Consider the following 21,929-nt stretch of genomic DNA (forward strand, 5'->3'; position numbering starts at 1 on the left):
AAAGAAAGAAAGAAAGAAAGAAAGAAAGAAAGAAAGAAAGAAAGAAAGAAAGAAAGAAAGAAAGAAAGAAAGAAAGAAAGAAAGATAGATAGATCCAGTGATGACAGTGCTATATAAGATCTGGATCATACAGTAATACTAATATCTGTGCAAATAGGTTGTGAAATGCAAGTTAAATTTAGTGATTGAATGTTATTTTGTAGAGCTCTAAGTAACCACAGGGGATGAAAAGGCAGAGAAGAATCACACCTGGCAGTTATGAAATGGGGGATGATGCTTCCAGATCAAATGTTCATGCAGTAACATTTGACTTTTAAGTCACTTGAGTATTTTGACATCTCTTTCTACTATTTAATAGGCAGTAACAACAATTTATTATAGTTCCTCTAAGATATGTAAAACAAAAATAGCCAAGCATTGTGGGAAATCTACACTGCCAAAGCTTTCTGAAATAATCTGAGTGAAGACAAATCATGAGTTCAAGAAAGGGTCCTTCATGTAAGTATTTCAGTTTCCTTCTGAAGCCGTAAGAACCTTAGAGATAAGGACCAAACTTCCTACCCTAATCTTTAATTCTAAAAAAAAAAGGGATTGGGCAAATAGGCTCAACATCTTAAGGCCCACTTTTCCCAGGGACTGGATAGAATTAGATCTGAGTAGGTTTATCTCAATCGAACTAGGATAGTTTTTTATTAAAAAAAATAAAAATCCATATTTTAGCCAGCGAAGTTTAATCCCTTCTTTTCCTGTGAAAACTCAGATAAGTTTGATTTTGCGCCTCTTGCTGTCTCCATACTCCAGGTATTATGTCATTGCACATTAGACTGTGTCAACACACCGTGACTTCGTCCCCACTAATGCAAAACCTCAGAAAACATGGAGCCAGGAGATAATTTCAGAGTAGTTTTTTTTCCCTTATGTAACTCAGTATTTATCCTTCCATATTTCTGACATTTCCATTGAGTGATAGTCTCAAAATGAAGAAAATCAGTCTTTCGCATGCAAAGCCTTCTTAAAGCAGACTGTTGAGTAGCAATGTTTCTGGGCAGGTGAGCTTCACATGTCTCAGGAAGCACCACTGTCTTGCAAAATCCAAGAACAGCAATGGTAAGCTTCCAAGGGAGCCTCCTCAAGTCCCCTGTTGGTGGAAAGAAGGCTTAACCTCCTACAGAAGGGCAGCTCCCAAGGAATGGGGAGATGATGTCTGAAAGAAAAACGGTGCAAGGCTCTTAGAAAATGAGCCCATACTCTAACAAGAACTGCCTGTGAGTGGTTTGCATGCCTGAACATAAATGGTTGCTTACAGAAGACTTTGGTTTTTTAGAACAGTCTGATTTTTTTGTATTTAAGTATTAAAACAGTGTCTCAGGTTCCTTGAGCATAAAGAAAATTAATACAGAGAAGGAGCTGCGTGGAACTTGATAAAACTGTTACATCATGTTAGTTTCTTCTGCATCTTGGTCATTTATTTCACCACAAAGTGTCTCTAAATGCTCATGTTCTGAGTTCATGATGTTTTACATGTGTACGGGAAGAGGGAATTTCAGGCCCCTGTCATCTATGTGTTAAGAAAAATAAAATAAAAATTCGGGGGTTTTGAGTCAAATAATAAAATGAACTATTTTTATTACACTAGATAACCAAACACTAACAAAACCAGACAACACATTTTAAGAGAAATAACTGATTTATGAAACCATATTATGTAGTATTATTAAAGTCCCATCTTCCACTGTTAACTACTGCACGCTAAAGTAAATGTTGGCTTGGGGAGGGGGTTAATGTTTCGAAATTAAATGCCCTTCAAACATGCTTTCTGACAGTTAGCTTCATATTTTCCACAGATGCTGCCACTGCCAAAAAGTTAGGCTCTAAAATAGATACAATGCTCGCGTCACGTTTAGGCTGTAACCTGCCACTGTAACTGTTGGTCAGTCTGCACCAGGAGGAAAAGTGCACTTTATATAGAGGGAATCTCAGAGGCACTGCAGATGACATTTGGGAAGCTCTAAAAACTGATCAAAGCAACATAAAGTCACCAGCAGAAGGTGTGTCTCAGAAAGCAAAAGTCCATCCATATTTGTTCCCTCAATATGCATTATCTCTGATAAATTTGAAATGATGCAAGTTATTCAACTCTTGCAGATTCACAGGGCAGCCTGTACAGATGTAGCATTCTCTGGAGGTTTTGCCTACCCTGTAAATCATTATGCCTATATTCTTAATTGTTTGGCACAGCTCCCAGGACATCCATTACATCTCTTCCGACTAAAGCGTATTTCTATCTGTTCACCCTCGGGCCTTAAAACCAATAACAGTCCTGGCATAAAAAGAAGAACATGAAAATAATGTGTTATAGGTGAGCAATCAGGATACCTGAACAGTGTGGGCCAACTATGCCACTAAAAAAACATGATACAGGCCTCTTGCCCCTCTTCAGTTTGCATTGCTTCTCTGGCTGCCTTAACATCTAGAGAGTTGAGAGGACCATACTGGAGAGTGTGTAAGTCGTATTCTGAACAAAAATTAGAAAAAAATATTAAATGTACATTAGACAAGTTGGTAGCATGGGGTACTGATTTACACATACCTTCTGCCTACAACACAGCTAAGCTCTTGCCATAACTGACAAGACCTCCCTGAATTATTCCCGTACCTAAACCAGGAAACGCAGCTTAATACCAGAGTGTCCTCCTCAACAGCAGGTGAGACTGTGTGGGGAAAAAAAAAAAAAAAAAGCGGGCAGGAAAATATCTGTGTTACCTATAACCCACTGGACTGAGACCTGCTCAAGTAGATGTAGAAAAAGTGAGTAGTTTCTAACACTTGGTTCCTCCTTTAGAAATCTCAGGAAGGTTCTCCCAGCCATCTGACAATTGTATTTTTGGAGGCAGCAACAGGAAACACGGGAAAAAGGAGAGCTCTTTTTGCAGAAACAGTTTGCTCTTTTTAAACCATTCCCATGGCTGCATCTAGGCTCTGAGGGGAGTGCAGTATCAAGAAAGTAAAAAGGAATCAGTTCTGTGGCGAAAGCCAGGAGAAAAGGCAAACACAGCCGTTCCAAAAAAGAGACAGACTTCAGCAATGAAGGCAGAAGGATGGAGGGCATTTGTGCAAATACAGATTACATGTGCAATTCATTTAAACGCAGTGGCATTTTTATCACAAAGAAGAGTTTAATCAAAGTCTCAAGGGATCTGCCATAAAGGAAGCCCTTGCCTTGCTGCCTTGGCTGCCTGAAAGAAACACCTGTTACACACAACACAAAAAGACAAAACAAACAATAGGTATAGAAGGGAGGCCATGGTTTAAACAATGTGAATTGGAGAACCACAGTTTTCTCTAAATGAAGGGCTAGAATCCTATCAAATGAACAGCTGGGTAAAGCATAATTCTTTATATTTGCAGGGAAGTTGCACAGATTATATGATGGCAACAAATACAATATACATATCTGAGCTCTGCTTCCTAGGCCCCAGAAAGGACAGGAACCTCCTAAGATATCCCTGAGTGGAAGAATAAACTTGCTTGAGCACAGCTTCAGGAAAAAAGATAGCTGGCTTTCAAAAGAACACAATGGACAATTTTCCTCCCACGGGGCCTTTGCAAGACTTTCTGCTAAGAGGATACTGAGCTCAAACAACCTCACAAAAGACACAGAAAGCAAACTTGTGATTTCAACAAATCCACTGCAATACACAGAGGGGATGTAAAGAACACCTAAACCAGATGTGTTTCTTTTGAAATAAGAAGTGTGAATATTGTTAACATAGAATACAGAATTCTATGCAGTAAATTGATTACAATTTGAATAACTTTATTCTTATTGTACCAAAAAGACAGGAATTCTTAACTGCACAATAAGAAATAATACAAGAGAAGTAGATTTAAATAACACCCTGAAACTCACAACACAGAAAACTAAAATTCTTGAAAAATAACATTTCAAATCTGCCTTTCATCTCAAGTAAAGAAGAAATCCCAGAAATAGAGCATAATTCCAATTCTAGTCAGTAGAATATATCAGCTCTCAAAATTCTGGCTTTCTAACACAACAGCAAAGAAACTCCTGGATCTATTATGTATCTGAGGAACTATCCTAATCCAGGGAAACCTCCTGCTGCCAGAACCAGGTTCTGTGGAAGAACAGAGGCAACCTTTAGAGGGGTGTCTATAGCTATAAAGCCATCTGAAGAATTACAGAAGGGGAAAAGAAGGAAGCTTGAAAGTTTTATTTCGTTAAAGTTCTCTAATTTCAAATAATTTGAGTCCATTTCTGCTTACATTAATCTGTCTGCTTCTGCATCAATCTGTCTGCAACACTGGGAAATATCGTGATCATCAGTGCCTTGACCTAAACTAAGGATTCTCTCTATATGCCATGATTTCAGCTGAAGACGAACTGTCAGCAGGGCTGAAGAATTCATACAGCCTTGAGCAATTCACATCTAAGATCAGTTGTAATTGGTAAGTATTAATAACCTGTGGCCTTCACATGGAAAATATCCCTCTTCCCTCCTCCTAAAATCCTTTAGAGACATTAAAAATCAATGTCCAGAAAAGTAATAATGTTTATAATTGATATCTGCATTGGGGCATTCCAAATGCATGCATGAAAATGTGTGCCTGTGCGTGTGTAAGGCAGTTTACTTCTGTGCATAAGGTGAGAACATAATCAATCCGCTGTTTAACATATGCTTAGTTGTTCCTGGACTACAAATGTGGACTCCAGGGTTAAAGAAACTGGAAATGATGCTTAATTTAGACATACGTGATTCTTACGGTTATTAAGAACTTAAAACTCATTACACACAGTATATAAAAAAGCCCTTCTCACTGACACACTACAGCTCAGTAATGCTTAAACCGCAGACAAGATTCTATACACAGCGTGCAAGATAAGAAAATATATTCTCACCATCCAGAGCTTTAAAGAGGCAAATGTTTAAACAGGCTTCCATCAAAAACTCAAAGCAAAAGACTCCTTAACTAAAAGATCCATGGCGTTGAAATTTGTACTTTCAGCCTTGGTTTTCTTGCTAAAGCATAAAAAGTGTGGTAAATTAGAAGTAAAGAATTGATTAGTGGCAACTTATGATTTCAACTGATCTGGTCCCAACTCTAGTGAGGGAGAAAAGGGGGAGCAAATGGAGGGTGTTGAAAAGAGAGTCGAACTCCATTTTTCAACATATCCAGCCCAAATACAACAAAGGCACTCAAGCAATCTATCTCCATTTCTAAGGAGAACAGGAATAGAAAAGAAGTCATCTCTATTTTGATGAAGACCAACATAAAAAGAAGGAGGAAGAAAGGAAACAGGATACAGAAAGCGAGGGGCTTCACAGCACAGGCTCCTATCCACCACAGTGTTTTCTCCTGATAGCCCAGGAGAACATAGCATTTCTCCTGTGACTCAAGTGACATTTGGCACTTCTCCCATGCTGACATTTCAGGGTTCAAGCTGTGCTGACAATACACTATAGGTGGCTGGTATATCAGGATTATGTGCTTTTACAGCCACATACAAACACAGTTAAAATAATGCTATTTTGGATAAAAAGTCGAAGAGTCAAACATTAGGGAATGCCAGAGTTAAGGCTGTCAACATAATTTTAACTTTCCCTCTTGTGCGTACAGTCCACAATTATATTATCATGTAATTCTGCTCCTCCAGGGTACCATTTTTTGTTCAATATGTATGACAGAGATACATTGGAATAAAATAAAGATACCAATTTAACCTAATTCTGACACTTGTAACTTTCAAATGTCTTACTTTGTTATCTAACTAATGTATTTCTTTATAAACATTTTTCATAGCATACAAAAGCATAGAAACTTGATCACTTCTGTCCAAATACATTTTCAATTGCTATCTATGAATACTTTTGTTGAAACTATCCAAGTTTCAACTTTAGAATAATTTGCTGAATACTATCACTATTGTCTTTCAAAGAAGTCAAACCTGATAAAAACTATTTCATAATACCTACATTTTTAAATTAGTTTCCTCACTGTGACAATTATTTATAAACTCTAAGTACTGTGAATTAAATTTGTTCTGTTTAACTATTATTATTACTTTTCCTGTAAGTCCTCATTTTACTTTTTATAATTTTATTATGTTTATCTTGGAACTTAAATTATTTTATTTAACTTCTAAACAGAAGAAATTCTGATGTATACTTAGCTTCTTCAAAGTACATTTAAAACCAATTTGAACAAAAATCTAAAATGATTCCTTATAATTATTTATGCATCATACATTTTATTGAACTTCTGTACGTGGAAGCTGAACTTAAATGGATACTATATACAAGACAAAATACAGACAGCTGGCATGAGATCCAAAACTCTATAGTTCATCTTTGCTCAACAGAGACTTCCATGAGACAACTGGACCTTTCCCTCTTTCTCCAAACTTCTAATTCAGGCTTCACTCACATCTCCCCTTCAATCACTACCCCTCAAGTGATTAAACTGTTTCATTCACTCTTTTTAGAAAAACCAAGCACAAGTAATGGCCCTCCACTTTAATTTATACAATAGAATTCAACAGCAGATAAGCAACAGAAAGTTGATAACAAAAACAAAACCATTCCCCTTCACCTCTTGCACCTATTACCACCAATGATGAGTTCATCTTGTCTCCTAAATCATGCAGGGTAAGGCATCATCATCTTTTGGATGCCAGATGTCTGAGGAAAATCCAAGCTGGTGAAGACAGTGGTGTTGATTCAGTAGGTGGAACCATACTTTTCCCTCTGAATCATTTTAAACCCTTATTCCAGCAGCGAGTCTGAAGTACTCTATTTTGAATGAGCCATAAAAATGAAGTCGTGACCACTTAACATGGCAAGAGATGAATCAGAAAAGCAAGTCATTGTTAGTAGGAACTAAATTATCCTCAAATTTCTCCCTCTTGATATAGGTATGGGTGCTGGTAGCAACTTTGGAATGCCAAACATAATCTGTAACTCAAATATAGCCACTTTGGTTAGAAAACCAACCATTTCAGATAGAACACGCTGGGCAGAATTAGATGTCCAGATGCAGTGCTTAGAATCATAACAAAAAATAATGGTGCTTATACATCAACACTCCCAATGTTGCTAGGATAATAGGTGCAAACCTGGCAGGAATTTTTTGTTTTAAGTACTACTAATGGACACAGGTCAACACTGTATCTCTTCTCCAAATTCCAATTTGGGAAATTACATACTACTTGCTTGTATCTCCTTGTACTCCCATTTTACATAAAGACCCACAGCCCATCTCAGCTCTGAGTATGTGTGCTTGTATTTCTACACATTTGCAAGGAGGGCTCTATCAGGTTAACTCCTATGACGCTTGCTAAGGCAGATTGAAGCATCACCACTTTCAGTGGACCAATCCAACCCTACACTGACTGTTAGTGCTCTCATTACAGAGTCAGCACAAGAAAAATGTACCCTCACACCCTCAGCTCCTGCAGGTCAGAATCTTCTAATATAAATATCACTAAATAGTATCACCAAGAAACATGTACCAAAAAAGTTCCATGTTCTATTTATGATACGTATCACTGAAAACACAGTAACTCCTAAATAACCCTAAAAACCATTCTGTGAGTTTAGTTAAAGATAGGCAGTCCCAAACATATTCCATAATACTGAAGGGGAAATAAATGAGATCCAAATTTTGCTTAAGAGTTTCATTCTCTTTGGGATCCTTCAGGACATCACGTGCAATATATATTACTTGGACAACAAGGATGAAATCCCCCAATATAGAGAAATGACCAGAATGATATGCAGCTGTGAATTTTCAAATTTAGTTTTGTTCCGGGGGGTGAAACCCTACAATAAATGCTCTCAAATTATGCATCTGAGTCATTTTGCAACTGGTGACCCTTATAATGACATTCTCATTTTCAGACCCAATGTGATGCCACACAGCGATCTGTCTGTTAAAATGAATCTTTACCTCTAGATAGACAGATAGATATAAAGTTTATTTTGAAATGTCTCCTAGTGCCTCTGAGTCTGACTGATGTGAGATGTTATTTTGAACATGCCAAAGCATCTGAACGGCTCCAGTCCTTTCTTTTCAGTGTGCATTCCTTGATAAGTGGCAAAGCTTCCCACTTATCAGTCACTCAAAGTGACTGTGGCTGTCAGTTGTGTACAAAGCGCAATCAGTTTGGAAGCAAAGACACCAGCATTTTTCTTCTCAGCTTGAAGCAAACACGTTTTGACTGCTAGTCATTCAATTTTAAAGCATCTTCAATTAGGGGCGGATGAAGATATAAAAAAAACCACATCCTAAACACCTCCGCCAGCCAGCTGTAAAAAATTTATTGTTATCTCCTGCTTTACCTTACTACAGAGGCAGCAGTAGCAGCCTTTTTTGGCTGCACAACAGAAGCGCTCGTGACTACACACAACCCATACGGACAAGATCACAGCCAGAAAGAGTTCATATTCATCTTCCCAAGCCACTTATACAAACTACCGTGATACTTTCTGCTCCTGTACATCTGCTGCCTGCTGTGTAAATACCCACACCAGTATGCAAATGTGACCACAGTTCACATGCATACAGGTACACTACCCTATGCATTTTGAACAAAAACATTCACAAAATGACATATGCATGCTCTATAGCCAATAAAAAGCCAACCAAAACCATTAAAAAGACACTTGAAATAATGTCAAGGAGGGAAAAGAAAAGGGAGAGCTGTCAGAAAGGAGATGTTGATGCAGGAAAGGGTCGGCCTCTGTGTAAGGAAGATTGCTTGCTACCACAATGTCAGGGAGCTGGAAGTGGTCAAAGTTGTGGAGTACCTCAGAGAGGTGCACAAATCTGAGACAGGATATGAAAACAAAAAGACGGACATGGCCCTGGAAAGACAGGCCTCCAAGAGAATATTTGCTGAGGGGAGAGAGACCAAGATGAGTCCTTGGAGTACAATGCTGCCAGCTGCAATGACTGTATTTGACTGCTGGCATTTTTCTTACAATCGTAGCTGCTGGATTATTTTGGGTGTTTCAGTGTTCTGTTTTCTTAATAAAAATAAGTTTCTGTCCCTCCCTTGTGATTGTGTGAGACAACTGGAAAATGGGAACACAGAAAGCTCAGTAACAAAAAGGAAATTAAGAAAAGATGCTAAAATTGCATGAAAAAAGTCATGAAGTTCAAAACAATCTCATAATTTTAGAACATTTGGACTGGCAACACTGGAGAAAGCTTCATTATCAGCAAGTGCTGTTGCAATCATGTAGCTCAGCATAGGCAAAAAACCTGATTTATCTTAGGAAAACATGCCCTTGCAATCTCAATAAATTAAAGTTGTACAAAACTCAAGCAGATTCTCTTTGTTTGCATTGGTGCAACTACACCGGTCAGCAAATTTGGATTTCATAAGAGTGTAGGAAAGGCCAGAGATCAAATTACCTGTAGATGCTTGCTCTACAGGTAATCTTCAGAAGTAAAACCATGGTGCATCAGTGCAAAATGTGGCTCTGCACAGAATTAAGTATAGATAAACACCTCACCAATCTGCAATCTTTTATGTAACTTAACTTTTACAGTAATGGAAGGAAGTGAAGGCCCATATGTTACTCTAAAGTATGTGAATCATACCCTTCAGCCAAACACACGTGTTATTTGCTGAACTTGAGAGAAAGAAATTAGTTTATTCTGACTGCTAGCCTAGATTTTTCTTTTCACTCCTCCCTCTCCCTATTTCCTCCCCCAACCTTGTCTTCTTCCTTTTCTGTGTGTGTTTTTATGGGTTGTTTTTTTGAATAATTAATTTCCCAGGGGCTTTTTCCTGCTCAAGGGAGAGGCGAGTTATTCTGATAACTGATAGGACATCAGCTGCAGAGATTTTTTGTGAGAAACAATTGTTCAGCCTATTTGCCGGCAACCTCTGTTGTTTGGGAAGAGGTTGCAAAGTCATGGGAAAGGCTGCAGTGTGACTCCTTGGTCCTGTCTCACTGAATCCAGTATGACCATGTTTATACGTTGCAGGAAAACAGCTGCTTCTGACACATGATGAATTTGGACAAAATGTCCCCAATCTACGAGCCTGTTCAGTTTGACTGTGCAATCACAGCTTGTCATATCCACATGGCAAAAACCAAACCAAAACAAAAAAATGTCTCAGTGGACGGAGACTGTTCTGAAAACATTTTGCAGAGTGAGAAGGAAGATACTTTCTCACAGTTTCCTACTGAAGAAAGGTCTCATTAAACTCCCACTAATATGAATAAGAGCCTTTTCACTATGTTCAGTGGGAGTTGGATCAGGCCCTCACTTCAACAGCTTTATTGTCTACCAAAGAAACCTTTTGTTCTCACCTCTCTCGGATATGCAAAGAGGACTCTAATTACAGAAGAACTAATACTGTTCTGCTGTGTGGCAGCTTGCAAAGGGGTTGTAGCACCACGAAGCACTGCTCTGCTGTCACTGACTTCTTAGAAAATCAGAATTCCCAGGGAAAATGGTAACAGAGAAGCAACAGACATTACTAAATCTGTAACCAAGCACTTGTGTAGTGGTTGTTCATTTTTGTATCTCGAGGGAAGGATTCATCATCTACAGCCCTTTAAAGCCTCCTAGAGAACTCTGGGCTACAGGCATGCAAGAAACTGGGGACCAGGAAAGAAATTTCACAAGTCCTTATGACTGCACTGAGGAGATACCAACAGGGCAAGGATTAAGGGTACGGATCTCTACCCTCCTATCATAACAGGCACAAAGTACTCCAAGTATTTAGCTCACACAGTGGCCTGCTGGAGTTTGCTTTCCAGAAGGTGACAGAAAATGAAAGGATGAGCTGTGTTGGAAGCATTAGTTAGAGTGCAAACTTGTTAGGGCAGGGAACATGTCTTCACATTTCTTTATGTACAGATAGTCAAATGGTGAGTGTCTTCTCACAAGAAGAAAGAGAAGTGGGTACTTTTTACAACTGAACTTCATCTGAAATAGGTCAATCAAAGCTCAGTGGTTTTTTCAAACAAAGAGAACACAAACAGGCCTGAACATAGTTCAGTCAGTTCTGGATGACAGACGATTGCTCACCTGAGGAGTTCAAAAGCAACAACAAATATAAACACCAAAATTACCACCATAGACAATTGTGTGAGTAAATGATGGTATCTAAAGCACTCTGGAAGCAGGTCTCTTTACCAGTGTTTTGGAAGGCTGGAATTAACCCAGAGATTCTTGGTGCTTGGAAAGTTTTGACAATAACAACTGTGTCACTTAAAAACTTTGCATGTTGAGTTTAAGGAATATTTTCCCAAACTTCTGTGTAACTCAGAAACCAAATCCTTCTTTCCTCCCCCAAAATATAGATAGATTTTGAAAAATAGATCTGGCTACAAAAGGGAGTAACCATCCTGCAGGAAATTCCAGTTGTTCAAGATTTTATTACATTCCGAATTGGAACACCTTAAACCTCAGAACTTAATGAGAATGGGAATATTTTGATTTGGGAACATACTAGCGCAGCCAGGCTGCTCCATCTACCAGCATAACTCATGGGGAAAGAGACACAGCCAGCTCACAGCGGGTGGGGAGGACAGAAATCTGAATCCAGACTCCCAAAGGAAACCCTTATGCAGAGGCAGGAGGACACCCAGGGCAGCTGAGTGATTCAGGAAAGCCAGGAAACCTGCAACCCGAAGGGGCGTGGTATCTGGAGGGCAGTGGTGCCCATACTCCCTGCCAGTCAAGCCACTAAGTGTTTGCAAAGCTTTGAGGCAGGCCATTGAGGTCAGGGTAAGCTTTCTGCCTGGGATCAGGGCCCCTGGCACACCTGTCAGATGCCACCAGGCCCCAGAGCTGCCTGTACCATCTGGCCAGGCACCAGGCTGGAGTAACATCCTGCCTGGCAGGCGGAGCAGGCTAGAGGCACACCTTTCTAACTTTGCAATCAGTCAGGATCCTCTAATTCTTCAGAGGTCCAAACTTTCTAACAGCAATCCCACTAGAACATCTGCTGACAAGTTTCTAGCTTTGAAAGAAAAGGAAAACCCACTATTAAAACATACAGAGTAATCATATGGTTGCTGTCTGGCAGGAATTACTCTCAAGTTTCAGATAGCGCTCAGTTCTTGGGCTAAGTATGTCACCCAGAGTTCATACAAATTAGTAATCAAGTACTGGCAGTATTAAACTAAAAAGTCAAACAAAACTATGGTCCAAATGTTACAGACATCATAAAGCAGTGCTGCTGCTTTTTTTCTGCTTTGAGATTTTAGTTTTACATTATTGGCAACCTGAAGTGTTCCAAGATCTTGAGCTGGGCTCTCCAAAAAAAATTTTGAATAAAAATCAGAACAGTTTAAAAAACATTTGGCCTCCGTTTTGTTTGCCTTCTAATTTTGGAACTTGTAGTGCTCGTGATTTCAGATTTTGTCTGGAAATATGAGAGCTGGAAGTTTACATTTTGAAGAAATGAAAGCTGGCATTTTTGTCATCACATGACTCCAAGAGCTGGGGCTTGAGGAAAAAAACATAAAACATTGTCAGGCTTTCTACAAAACTGTGAGATTAGCAGCATCAGTTTTATCACAATTTAGGCTGCAGAGTTGACCTATTTTGTCAACAGTGACCTACTGAATAAGAATTGCTTTATTAATGTTAACAATCATATTTTATTTTAAATATAGTTCAAATAAAGTAACATTTGTCACTGAGCTTCAAACCAAACTAATTCATTCATCAACCTGGGCTAGTCTTTTTCTCTGAGCAAGTGAAAAGTGTAAACCACACCACTCCACAGAGCTCTGCATCTCAGAGACACCCCTCAAGACAGTACACCACGCACACTCATTGGCTGTCCTGGGGACCAGCTCAGAGTCACAATAGAGGATCATCTGGACTTGAGGTTTCTTTCACTCTCTGGCCACCTGATGGGCCAGCTACACAGCCCCAGACTTCAACATGTTCTAGAGCAAGGACACCAGGAAGTAGACTGTGGCCTCACAAAAGAAGATGAGGTCACCATGAGAGTTCTCCTGGGGCCCTGAAGGACAAAACTAGATTCAGTCCAAGAATTTGTTGAGCCATACTTGGTGTCTGCAAGCCCTTTCCTCAGCCCATTCTACAGCTGCAGATCACTACAGAGCTGTTCTGAAACAACCTGAGATCTTCAGGGCTGCTGATGCATAAGAGTTGACGGAACACACACTCCAGTTTTGTTTCTGGTAAAAGAGCAAGACTGAGATGTGCAGGGGAGAAGACCCCAAATAATCAGGAGGCAGAAACTGTTACAGCAAAAATCTTTTCAATGCACACACACACACAAAGATCAAATAGAACAGAAAGCAGTGTGCATAGAAGGGTGCATTCCACAGTGGCATAAAATGAGTGGAGGTTTAATTAATTACTCAAAGAAACTCAAACCTCTTCACAAATTAGTCTACAACATCCTGAAAAGCAGGAAAAAAAAAAACAAACAACAACAAACAAACAAAAAAACCCCACAACAAACCAAAACCCAAAACATTTGCCAGAACACAAAATCCTTTCCAGATCACATTTTAGCATCTTGAGGTCATACAGATTCTTAAATTTAACCTATTCTGCAATTTTTCTCCAGTTTAGCATTATCTCCTTACTTAACTCTCTATCTGAAGACAAGCTGTTTGTCTTCTACATCAGAGACACCTCCTTCCAGTTAATTCAGAAGAGATGGACTTCAAAAAGACATAATGTCAACTGGAGACTCACGTGCCAGGTACATTTTTCTAAGCTCAAGTAGCTAACACATCTTTCTTCAGTATCACAGAAGTGGCAAGTTTAATTGAGCTGTAGTTATACTCAGCATTTGCAGTCCCCTAAGGAGGAGAGACACATTGCTCATGTATTGTGTGCGTACAGTGATTGTATGCTGGGGTAAGGAGAGAGGGAACTGTTTCCAAGTTAGCGCACTTAGAGAAAGGAGTCATAAATCATGGGGTTGGTCAGGTTGTGCTTTTTTTTTTTAACCTTAGGGTATTATGTTTTCAATACAATATTTCAATAGCTTTTTTCTGTGTAATAATTTATCTGGAATTATGGCAACTCTTACAAGCCTAGAAAAAATTGGCTCAAGTAAAACGAATCCTTTGTCATAAATAGGTTGTGTTCATAACTGCAGCCTAATCATTCAATTGCACATAAGTCAAACACTTATCCAGACTTTGTAGGAATATTTCCCTGTCAATAAATCTAATGCTATTTAAAATCTCCGGGCCAATGTGACAGAAGCCTGTTAGATTAATAAGGGCAAGGTCAGAAAAGCTGAACTCACAGCTACATTCATGTCACAGTTTTGTTCCACCTACCATAACCTGACTGTAAACTCAGAGACTGTTTTAAATGTGGGCATGTTAGGGTGACTTCATTGTCTTCATTTATATACAAAGGAAGATTTCTTCAGGAATTGTTTCTTCTCTCTAACAGTCAACTAAGCACACAATTGAGAAGAAACATTTTGCTTTGTATTCACTGCCAACAAGGATTTTTTAAAATTTATTTTTAAATGTTTTTTCCTATCAGTGACTGCACAATAACTGGACTGCAACCAAGGTTTATGTGACTTCAGGACCATATAGACCACAGAACTGTCAAGAGGCAGGCAGTATAATCAAAATTTCACCACAGACTGATCATCTCTGTGGAAATGAGAGAATGGTATTGTCTCTCTGACTGTTCAATTCTTGACCTTTATCACGCAACTATCCAAAAGGAGTGTGCCCCAAATCTGATGGGTTCTGTGTGAAGTGGGCCCTGGAGGTGAAATTCTGACCTCAGCAGGGTCAATATTTCATCTGAAATCCTGTGAGGCAGACCTCCAAATCATTTCTTTGGCTTGTAGCTCATATCAGATGGTAGCTAGCTGACTTTCATTTACTACTGACTAATGTCAAACTTGGACCAGGAATCAAAAGATGAAAGGGTCTATATCTCATTATCAATAATCAGTATTCTCCACTACCTTAAAACCAACATACTTCATTCTTATCTACAAGGCCTTAAAACTTAAAAGGGTTGGAGTCAAATTATGTTACTTCAATTTACTATTATTCACTGTTTATAAAACAACTTCCCCTCTCATTGCCATAGGTAAATGCTAAAAATATAAATATTTTTCCTGCTATTGTAGAGGCTCTACTATCGTTTTTCTTTTAAAGTCTTATTAAAGATACAGCAATAAAAAAAAATCCCTCCCATACACAAATTTGAAGAAAAATATATAGAGGTCAAGGCCAAGCCAGGCCTTACCAATCTCAAAATTTTCAGTAAAGCACTTCTTGTATAGACGTGGCCTTGTAACAGAGAGGTGGACCTTCCCCAAAAGTTTTTCATAATTATACAAGTTCTGATACTGACAGAATATCCTGTGAAATGATAAAGCCATTTTTTTTTCTAGTGTGAAGCCATACAACTCATCTGATTTTGCTGAACTTGTTTTCTTAGATGAGTTATGGATATGGCCCATGATTTTAGGCAACAAATTGAAACTTTAATGAGAAGCTTTGGAAGGAATATCCTATTGTTACTGAACAAACAGAACATAGCATCCACTTCCACATCGACTTGCAATGTTCTGTACATAATTGCATACTTATAAACAGCCAGAGATTTTACCATGATTCTACATCTCTGCAAAATGTCAAAACCCTCCTTTATCACTCTGTGAAAACCTTCATGGACAAACTGATTTGCATTATTCCCAGAACAGGGACATGCATATATACACATGGAAGAAAAGTAATGAAATACAGTCAGTCACATGAAAAAAAACTTCTGAATACTTTAAGGAAAAAAGAAGTTAACCAGAAGTTTACTGGTTATGCTGGGTTAACAACTTTTTTCTACTATTAGGAGTAAATTTGTAGATATCTAGGATCTACACAGGTGTTCTCCTGAATCTAACCAACCTTTTGAGCAGTTTCTCATTTCAGACAATACTTCACCTGAATTCAGTGATGAAAATTTCTGGACTTTCAACATCTGGTGCAGAGGAAAGGAGATACACTTGATTGATTCCTGATTACTGAAGAGAACTGCTTCCGCGAAACCTCAAAAACAGAGTTGTAGGAGACCCATTCCAATCCAACTCTTTCTGGTGGCACTTTTGCTACTCCTGATCTACAGCTGAAGGAGGACTTGGTCCTACAGACCCTTGCTCACATGACCAGCTCCTCTCACATCTGCATCCTGATCCTACAGGAGCTGTGTTAATCATACAAGGCCTTCCAGAAACTGATCTGTTTTGCTTAATGACAGGTTATGTTTCCATAAATAAGATGTAAGCAATCTGCAGAGATTCTTAAAGCAACTATGACAATAAAGACTGAAGGAAAGCGTGAGAAAATGGAAAGGAAAAAAGAGAGGTAACAGGGGCACGGGTGGAGACACAGTCTCTGACCTGGATCTGTTGCTGAAGAAGGTTAATTTTGTGCTGCTGCTGCAGGAGCTGCTGCTGTTGTCTTGCAATCTGTAGAGAAAGTGCACAGAGTAAATGTGAAATATGTATCACCATTCCCGGAGTTGGTACATAGGAAACTTCAACCCTGCTTGGTGCTTTAAACTGCTCTATTAAGCTAAGAAACCTTCTAAGTGTGGGTGGCAGCAGCCTGCATTGCCCCTGAAGGCAATGGGCTCATGTTCAGGAGCAATTCACTGATAATACTAGTGTGAAAGAGAATCTTACACAAAATGTTGTGGGGGATATAAAGATAAGGACTGATGCAAAAAATCTCCTCTCTCATTATCTGAAATGGCACTGCTAAAATCCCCCCAAAATGAGCATTCATTTGCTCCAACTTGCTGGAGGAAAAACAGTACTAGCAGAGAAAATGAAAAATAGCAGAGCAGGCAGGAAAGGCAAAAAAGTATAGCCTTCTTGTGTTTGGCACCACCTATTCAAAAATTCCAAAAAAGGAAACCTGACACGCAGAAAGCAGGTATTAGGTGTGCATACTTCCTTGATGCAGAAACAGACAAAAAGAGACTGCAACTGGGTTTGGGAGAATCACTGACTCTTCAATATCTGCCACAGGGAACTAAAGGGGCAGTGCAAGGCTACGCAGCTCAACATTGAAACTGATCTATAGAAGCTGATGGAGTCATCACAAGTCTCCTCTCAAAGTCATGTGTGTTTTCCATAAGGACTTCCATCCTCCCTCTCCATTGACTAAATGACTGGGAACCTTACTGTAGACACATTTTACATACAGTGAAGGAAAAAGCAGACAGTAACAGAACCACATTAGAGTTCTCAGAGGACTGATGGAGATAAACCATTATATACCTCAAACTTAAAAAAACAACTTGAAAAACTTTCCTCTGAGTCATCACAACAGCTCTGCTCTCATGCATAGCTAGCACAGCAGTACAAACATTAGAAGGAACATTGCTCTTCCCCTGTGGTATGTGTACACATCTCAGGGTCAGATGGGAACTTACACATACTTACTGGGAGGAATTTGTGCATTCTTCCCCTTAGGTATTTTCTTTCACTTCTATTATTAAACTATTAGCATAAGAAACACCCATAGCTATCACATCTAAAAGATTAAGTGTTTTCTTTATAGAGCCTCTCTTTAAGCATCCAAAATAATTTTAAATCAATACTTTTTTTTTTTAAAGTTTGGTTATTTTAATTTCTGTATAATAGAATTTTCACCCAAATTTCTTAAAATAAATCTTAGTTATCCTAATAATAATCCTGCAGGAATTCTTACTGCTGTTTTTCATTCTCTCCATTTTCTTTCTCACTTTCAGACCATTCAGCCATCCTGTAGCAGTAATGACTTTAAAAGGTCAGGCAAAGGAAACAGTTCTTGCAGGATGTCTCCTTGTGGAAGAATCTTATTAATCCTACCTTCACACCTTCATCTACCTTCTCCACTTAAACAACAGAGTGATACAAATTCTCTAGTTTAATAGATTAAGTCACTTTTCCTATTCTCCCTATATGGGATTTCAGGTGTGAGGCTAAAATACACAATATTTAAAAGATTTTTAAATAATCAAAAATAGAGAAAACCAAGGCTAAAACGTCTGTAGATGTCAGTAATAGTTTAGAATCTTAAGACTTGTTTATGATAACTACGACAGATTTCAAAGAATGTTGTTTCATAAAATTCACATGGCTGCAATTCTATGGTATAAACTCAAAATTTCATTACAAGCTGAAATAAATGGTCAGGCAGACCAAAACACTTTCAGATAAGAAGCACTGTGTGGACTCTTGACAAAATTTTAAATGAGATGTCTTAAGTATTCTCTGCTCATGTTCAGGTACAAAACCAGACATTAATTTCTGTTAAGACATGCATGGTGCAAATTTGTTAGAAATTTATGTTCTTGCATAAAATGTCACGTGTCTGTGTATGCACACTGTAACTGTTCACATGTGAAAACATGTTTGCATTTTCAGTGGAGGGCTTATTTACAAGAGATGAAAATTAAGCCTTTCAAGCGTAGAAAAGTCACACCTGTTCACTGACTTTATACTCTTCTCCCCCACTTTTTTTCCACAGCTGGCAAAACCAACTTTTTCATTTCTCACATTACAATCCAAGTGTTGCATATTGTTCCTTTTTTGCCTATTCAGCTCACTGAATTCAAGGAGCATTAGAAGATTATTCAGGAGTGCTGAATTTGCATGCTTATTTACACTTTCTTTAAAAAAACCCCACTATTCGAAGACAGTATCTCCAAAATGGGAGGTGTATTCTACAAGACAGAGCACTGGTTTGCAAATTAAATATTGCAAATTAAATTATTCTTCCAATTTATTTTTGTTCAAACTTCTCCACCTAAGAAAACAAATGGAAAAAAAAAAAATCGGGTGGAGAGCAAACTTATGAGTATCAACCCTAAAAGATAAACTACCAGAAAGTCCTCCTAGAAAATTATTTAAGCTGAAAGCCACTATAATAATCACTCACCTGTTCTTGTTGCTGCTTAGCCAGCTCCATTTGTTGGCGTTGTTTCTCGATCTGTGATGCAGCCAGTTTCTTCTGCTCATCATGAGCTGCTAGCAGCTGTTCTCGCAAACTGGTCAGCTGAGGGAAAAAAAAAAAAAAAAAAAAGGTAAAGGAAGAAAGGAAATTTAGAGCTAGCCAGGTTTTTATTTGCAGCTTCACTATAAGCGAAGTTTTAGTAGAACCAGAGTAGCAGCATATTGCAATATACTGCACATTAAGACCTGTTCCTCTACAGGAAAATGAGCTGTGGAGGATAATTCTGTACACAGGATTTGATCTGGTGTCCCCCTTCAATGTTTCCTTGCCCTTTCATCCATTTTCCATTATCTTTTTATCAGATTAATAGGGGGAAAAAATACTGCCTGTTTTGAAAGCATTTCAAATTTTAAACACTGTTTATGTTTCATGGGGATCAAAATCAGTACTTCCAGTTTTGAATGACAATTATGTTTTTGTCAGAAACTTAGGACAAAGACACATTAATACTTTTTGACACCTACAGAAACTGTAAGGTGTTTATTAACATCCCTCTGTAATCAAGGGGAAGAGAGAACCTGGGTGCTGGATACCTCTCTAGCTCCCCACATCCAGCCTTCTCACTGTTAGCAGCACAGTGCACAACAGCTGTCAGGATACTACTACCTGTTTTATCATCTTATGCTGCCCTGATTAGGATTTAAATTGGCAATAACTATTATCACTGTTGCTGCCACTGATTAATATTTTTAAAGGAAAAAGTCTTGCATAAACATATCAAAAACTGAGTTAAATGCAACTCACCATCTTTCTCATTTATGCTGTTATTGTTTTTTTTATAGAAGAGTTCAACAGACACAGAGGAACTGACTACCTCACTCTCATAATCATTCTGTAGAAATTCTCCTTCTACCCAGGACAGTGGTTTAAAAGGGAAGGGAAGAAAAAATACCAAGAAATATCAAAAGGTATGAATCATACACTAAACCCAAAACCAGCACTATTATTCCTATCCAGCATCATTTGACTTTGAATTTAAAAGACCAGAAAATACGGGTAGCAGCTAATCCACAGATATCTCCAATACCACCACACCCTCTCACATGAGCCAGATTCTATGAAATCCTTTCTGAAAAAACCTTTAGGGAAGGATTAAGGCTATCAGTGTCTATGCCTCCTCTGAAAATAGCCTGCTTTTAGGACAACCCTGCTACACAGACCTTTCTCAAACACAAGAAGTGTTCTTCTGCCAATGTCACCAGTGCTCTCCAAGTGAAAAAAAAAGAAGAAAAATTGGCGACTATACTAAACACGCTCCTAGCCAACTATCAGTCAGACATGGAAAACAACTACTGGTAATAGCTCATTTAGTCTACCCCCCTGCCAGTGCAGGGAATGTTCCCTACAATATATTTACTACAGCTTTCTAGATTGGATTGAAATGTCTGAAATGGTGAATCATCTACTGCTTTCTTTGGAAGGCTGTACAACAGCCTTAGAGGTGTCACTGTTAGGGCTCTTTGCTTGATAGTTTAATTTACATTCACTTAATTTCTACCTTGCACTTGCAAGCAACACCCCATTTCCTATGTCAGCCAAGTCCAAGTCCTTAAATCCATGTGTAGACAGCCACATACAAGTGGGAAAACACAAAGAATCCACATCTTCATATAAAGGAAATGTAACTTGATTAATTTTTTATTAAGATGCTAGAGATTTATGTGAAAAATATTCCCATCATACAACGAAGAGCAACAGCAGAATATTCTCAGATATAGTCTCCAAAAAAACTGTGGTACAAGCTGGAAACTTGAGAAACACACTGAAACAGAAACCATAGGACTTTAAACCTGTTCTGTTAAAAGCTGTGAGAAAGAATGGAAGCCAGTGCTAAAATACTAAGACTGCTGAAGAAAACACATTTAACTTATAATTTTTATTTCAAACATTGGAGACAAGAACTGCTACAAGTAATGCATTTGCCACCTGGCCATACAACTAATCAGAAATGTCTACTGCCACTCCTCCATCTTTCATTTGTGTTTTCCTAGGAAAAAAAGGGTGCAGTGATTCCAAGAGTAGAACTATTCTAGAAGGTAGCCCCTTCCTTGTCCTACCCATGGCCAGCATGTCAGTTTACTGTAACTCTCATCTAATAAATGCTATCAGTTTCCTGATACTGGCAGTATAACTCACTGGACACGCCAAAACATCTGAAAACTAAATATTGTAATTATTTATTCAGCAGATATTTTAGTCCAAACTTGGTGTGCACAAGAGGGAGTAAAGGCCTAGAGAGAGAAGGAATACAGGACTGGCTTAGTCCTAAACTTAGGGTAAGCAAAAAGAAATCACTGTCAAATAAACTTGACAAATGCACTGACATACATCAAAGATCTTCAGCCAGTACTGGTTCATCAGTTTATTTTCAGTTCCTACAGTAGCTTTCAGCTGGGAATCAAAAAAGCACTTTGTAACATTAAATTAATTCCCACCACACCTCTGAAAGGTGGAAAAATGTTTCTGTATGTGTTACTGACAGACAGAGGGGTCACTGAGTTAGTTACGAACAGTGTCTGAAAAAGAAATGTTGATATCCAGCTCTGTGTTCCAGAGCTTAGGCTGGGCTTCCCGAGAGTGAGCAAAAACGTGCCAACTGCCCTGACCACAACACAAAACAACCGCACAACCACGGTGCCATCCACTTATTTATGCCGATTTACCTGAAGGGAAGAAAAAAACTTCTTCCCCAGGAAAACGACATCTTTATTTAAATGGCAGGAACAAGATGAAAGTCTAGATGAACCAAGCAAGTGGTCAGGGCAAAGAAGCGCCAGTGCAGACACTGGAGTTGCAGGCACTCTGTGGCTGTACAGCTGGGAACAAATCCACTAAATTCAATCTCTTGATTATTACTCAGTTTAAAAAAAAATGTGAGATTCCCAAAGGAGGTGCTTTATGTACTAACTTTGT

The 21,929-nt window shown here is 38.6% G+C and overlaps 1 protein-coding gene across 1 annotated transcript in view; it reads right to left on the reverse strand.

Annotated features, from left to right (window-relative positions):
- SOX5 (SRY-box 5) overlaps nt 1-21,929 on the reverse strand; it is a 263,340-nt gene that overhangs the window by 128,331 nt on the left and 113,080 nt on the right. The window contains exons 6-8 of the mRNA XM_026868079.1: nt 19,623-19,634; nt 18,942-19,058; nt 16,412-16,480 (exon numbers count right to left, since the gene is read on the reverse strand). Coding sequence (XP_026723880.1) covers nt 16,412-16,480; nt 18,942-19,058; nt 19,623-19,634 — 198 coding nt within the window. The remainder of the gene's footprint in view (nt 1-16,411; nt 16,481-18,941; nt 19,059-19,622; nt 19,635-21,929) is intronic.

The sequence above is a fragment of the Athene cunicularia genome, assembly GCF_003259725.1.
Source record: "Athene cunicularia isolate RWA chromosome 1 unlocalized genomic scaffold, athCun1 chr1_part2, whole genome shotgun sequence".
Lineage (NCBI taxonomy): Eukaryota > Metazoa > Chordata > Aves > Strigiformes > Strigidae > Athene > Athene cunicularia.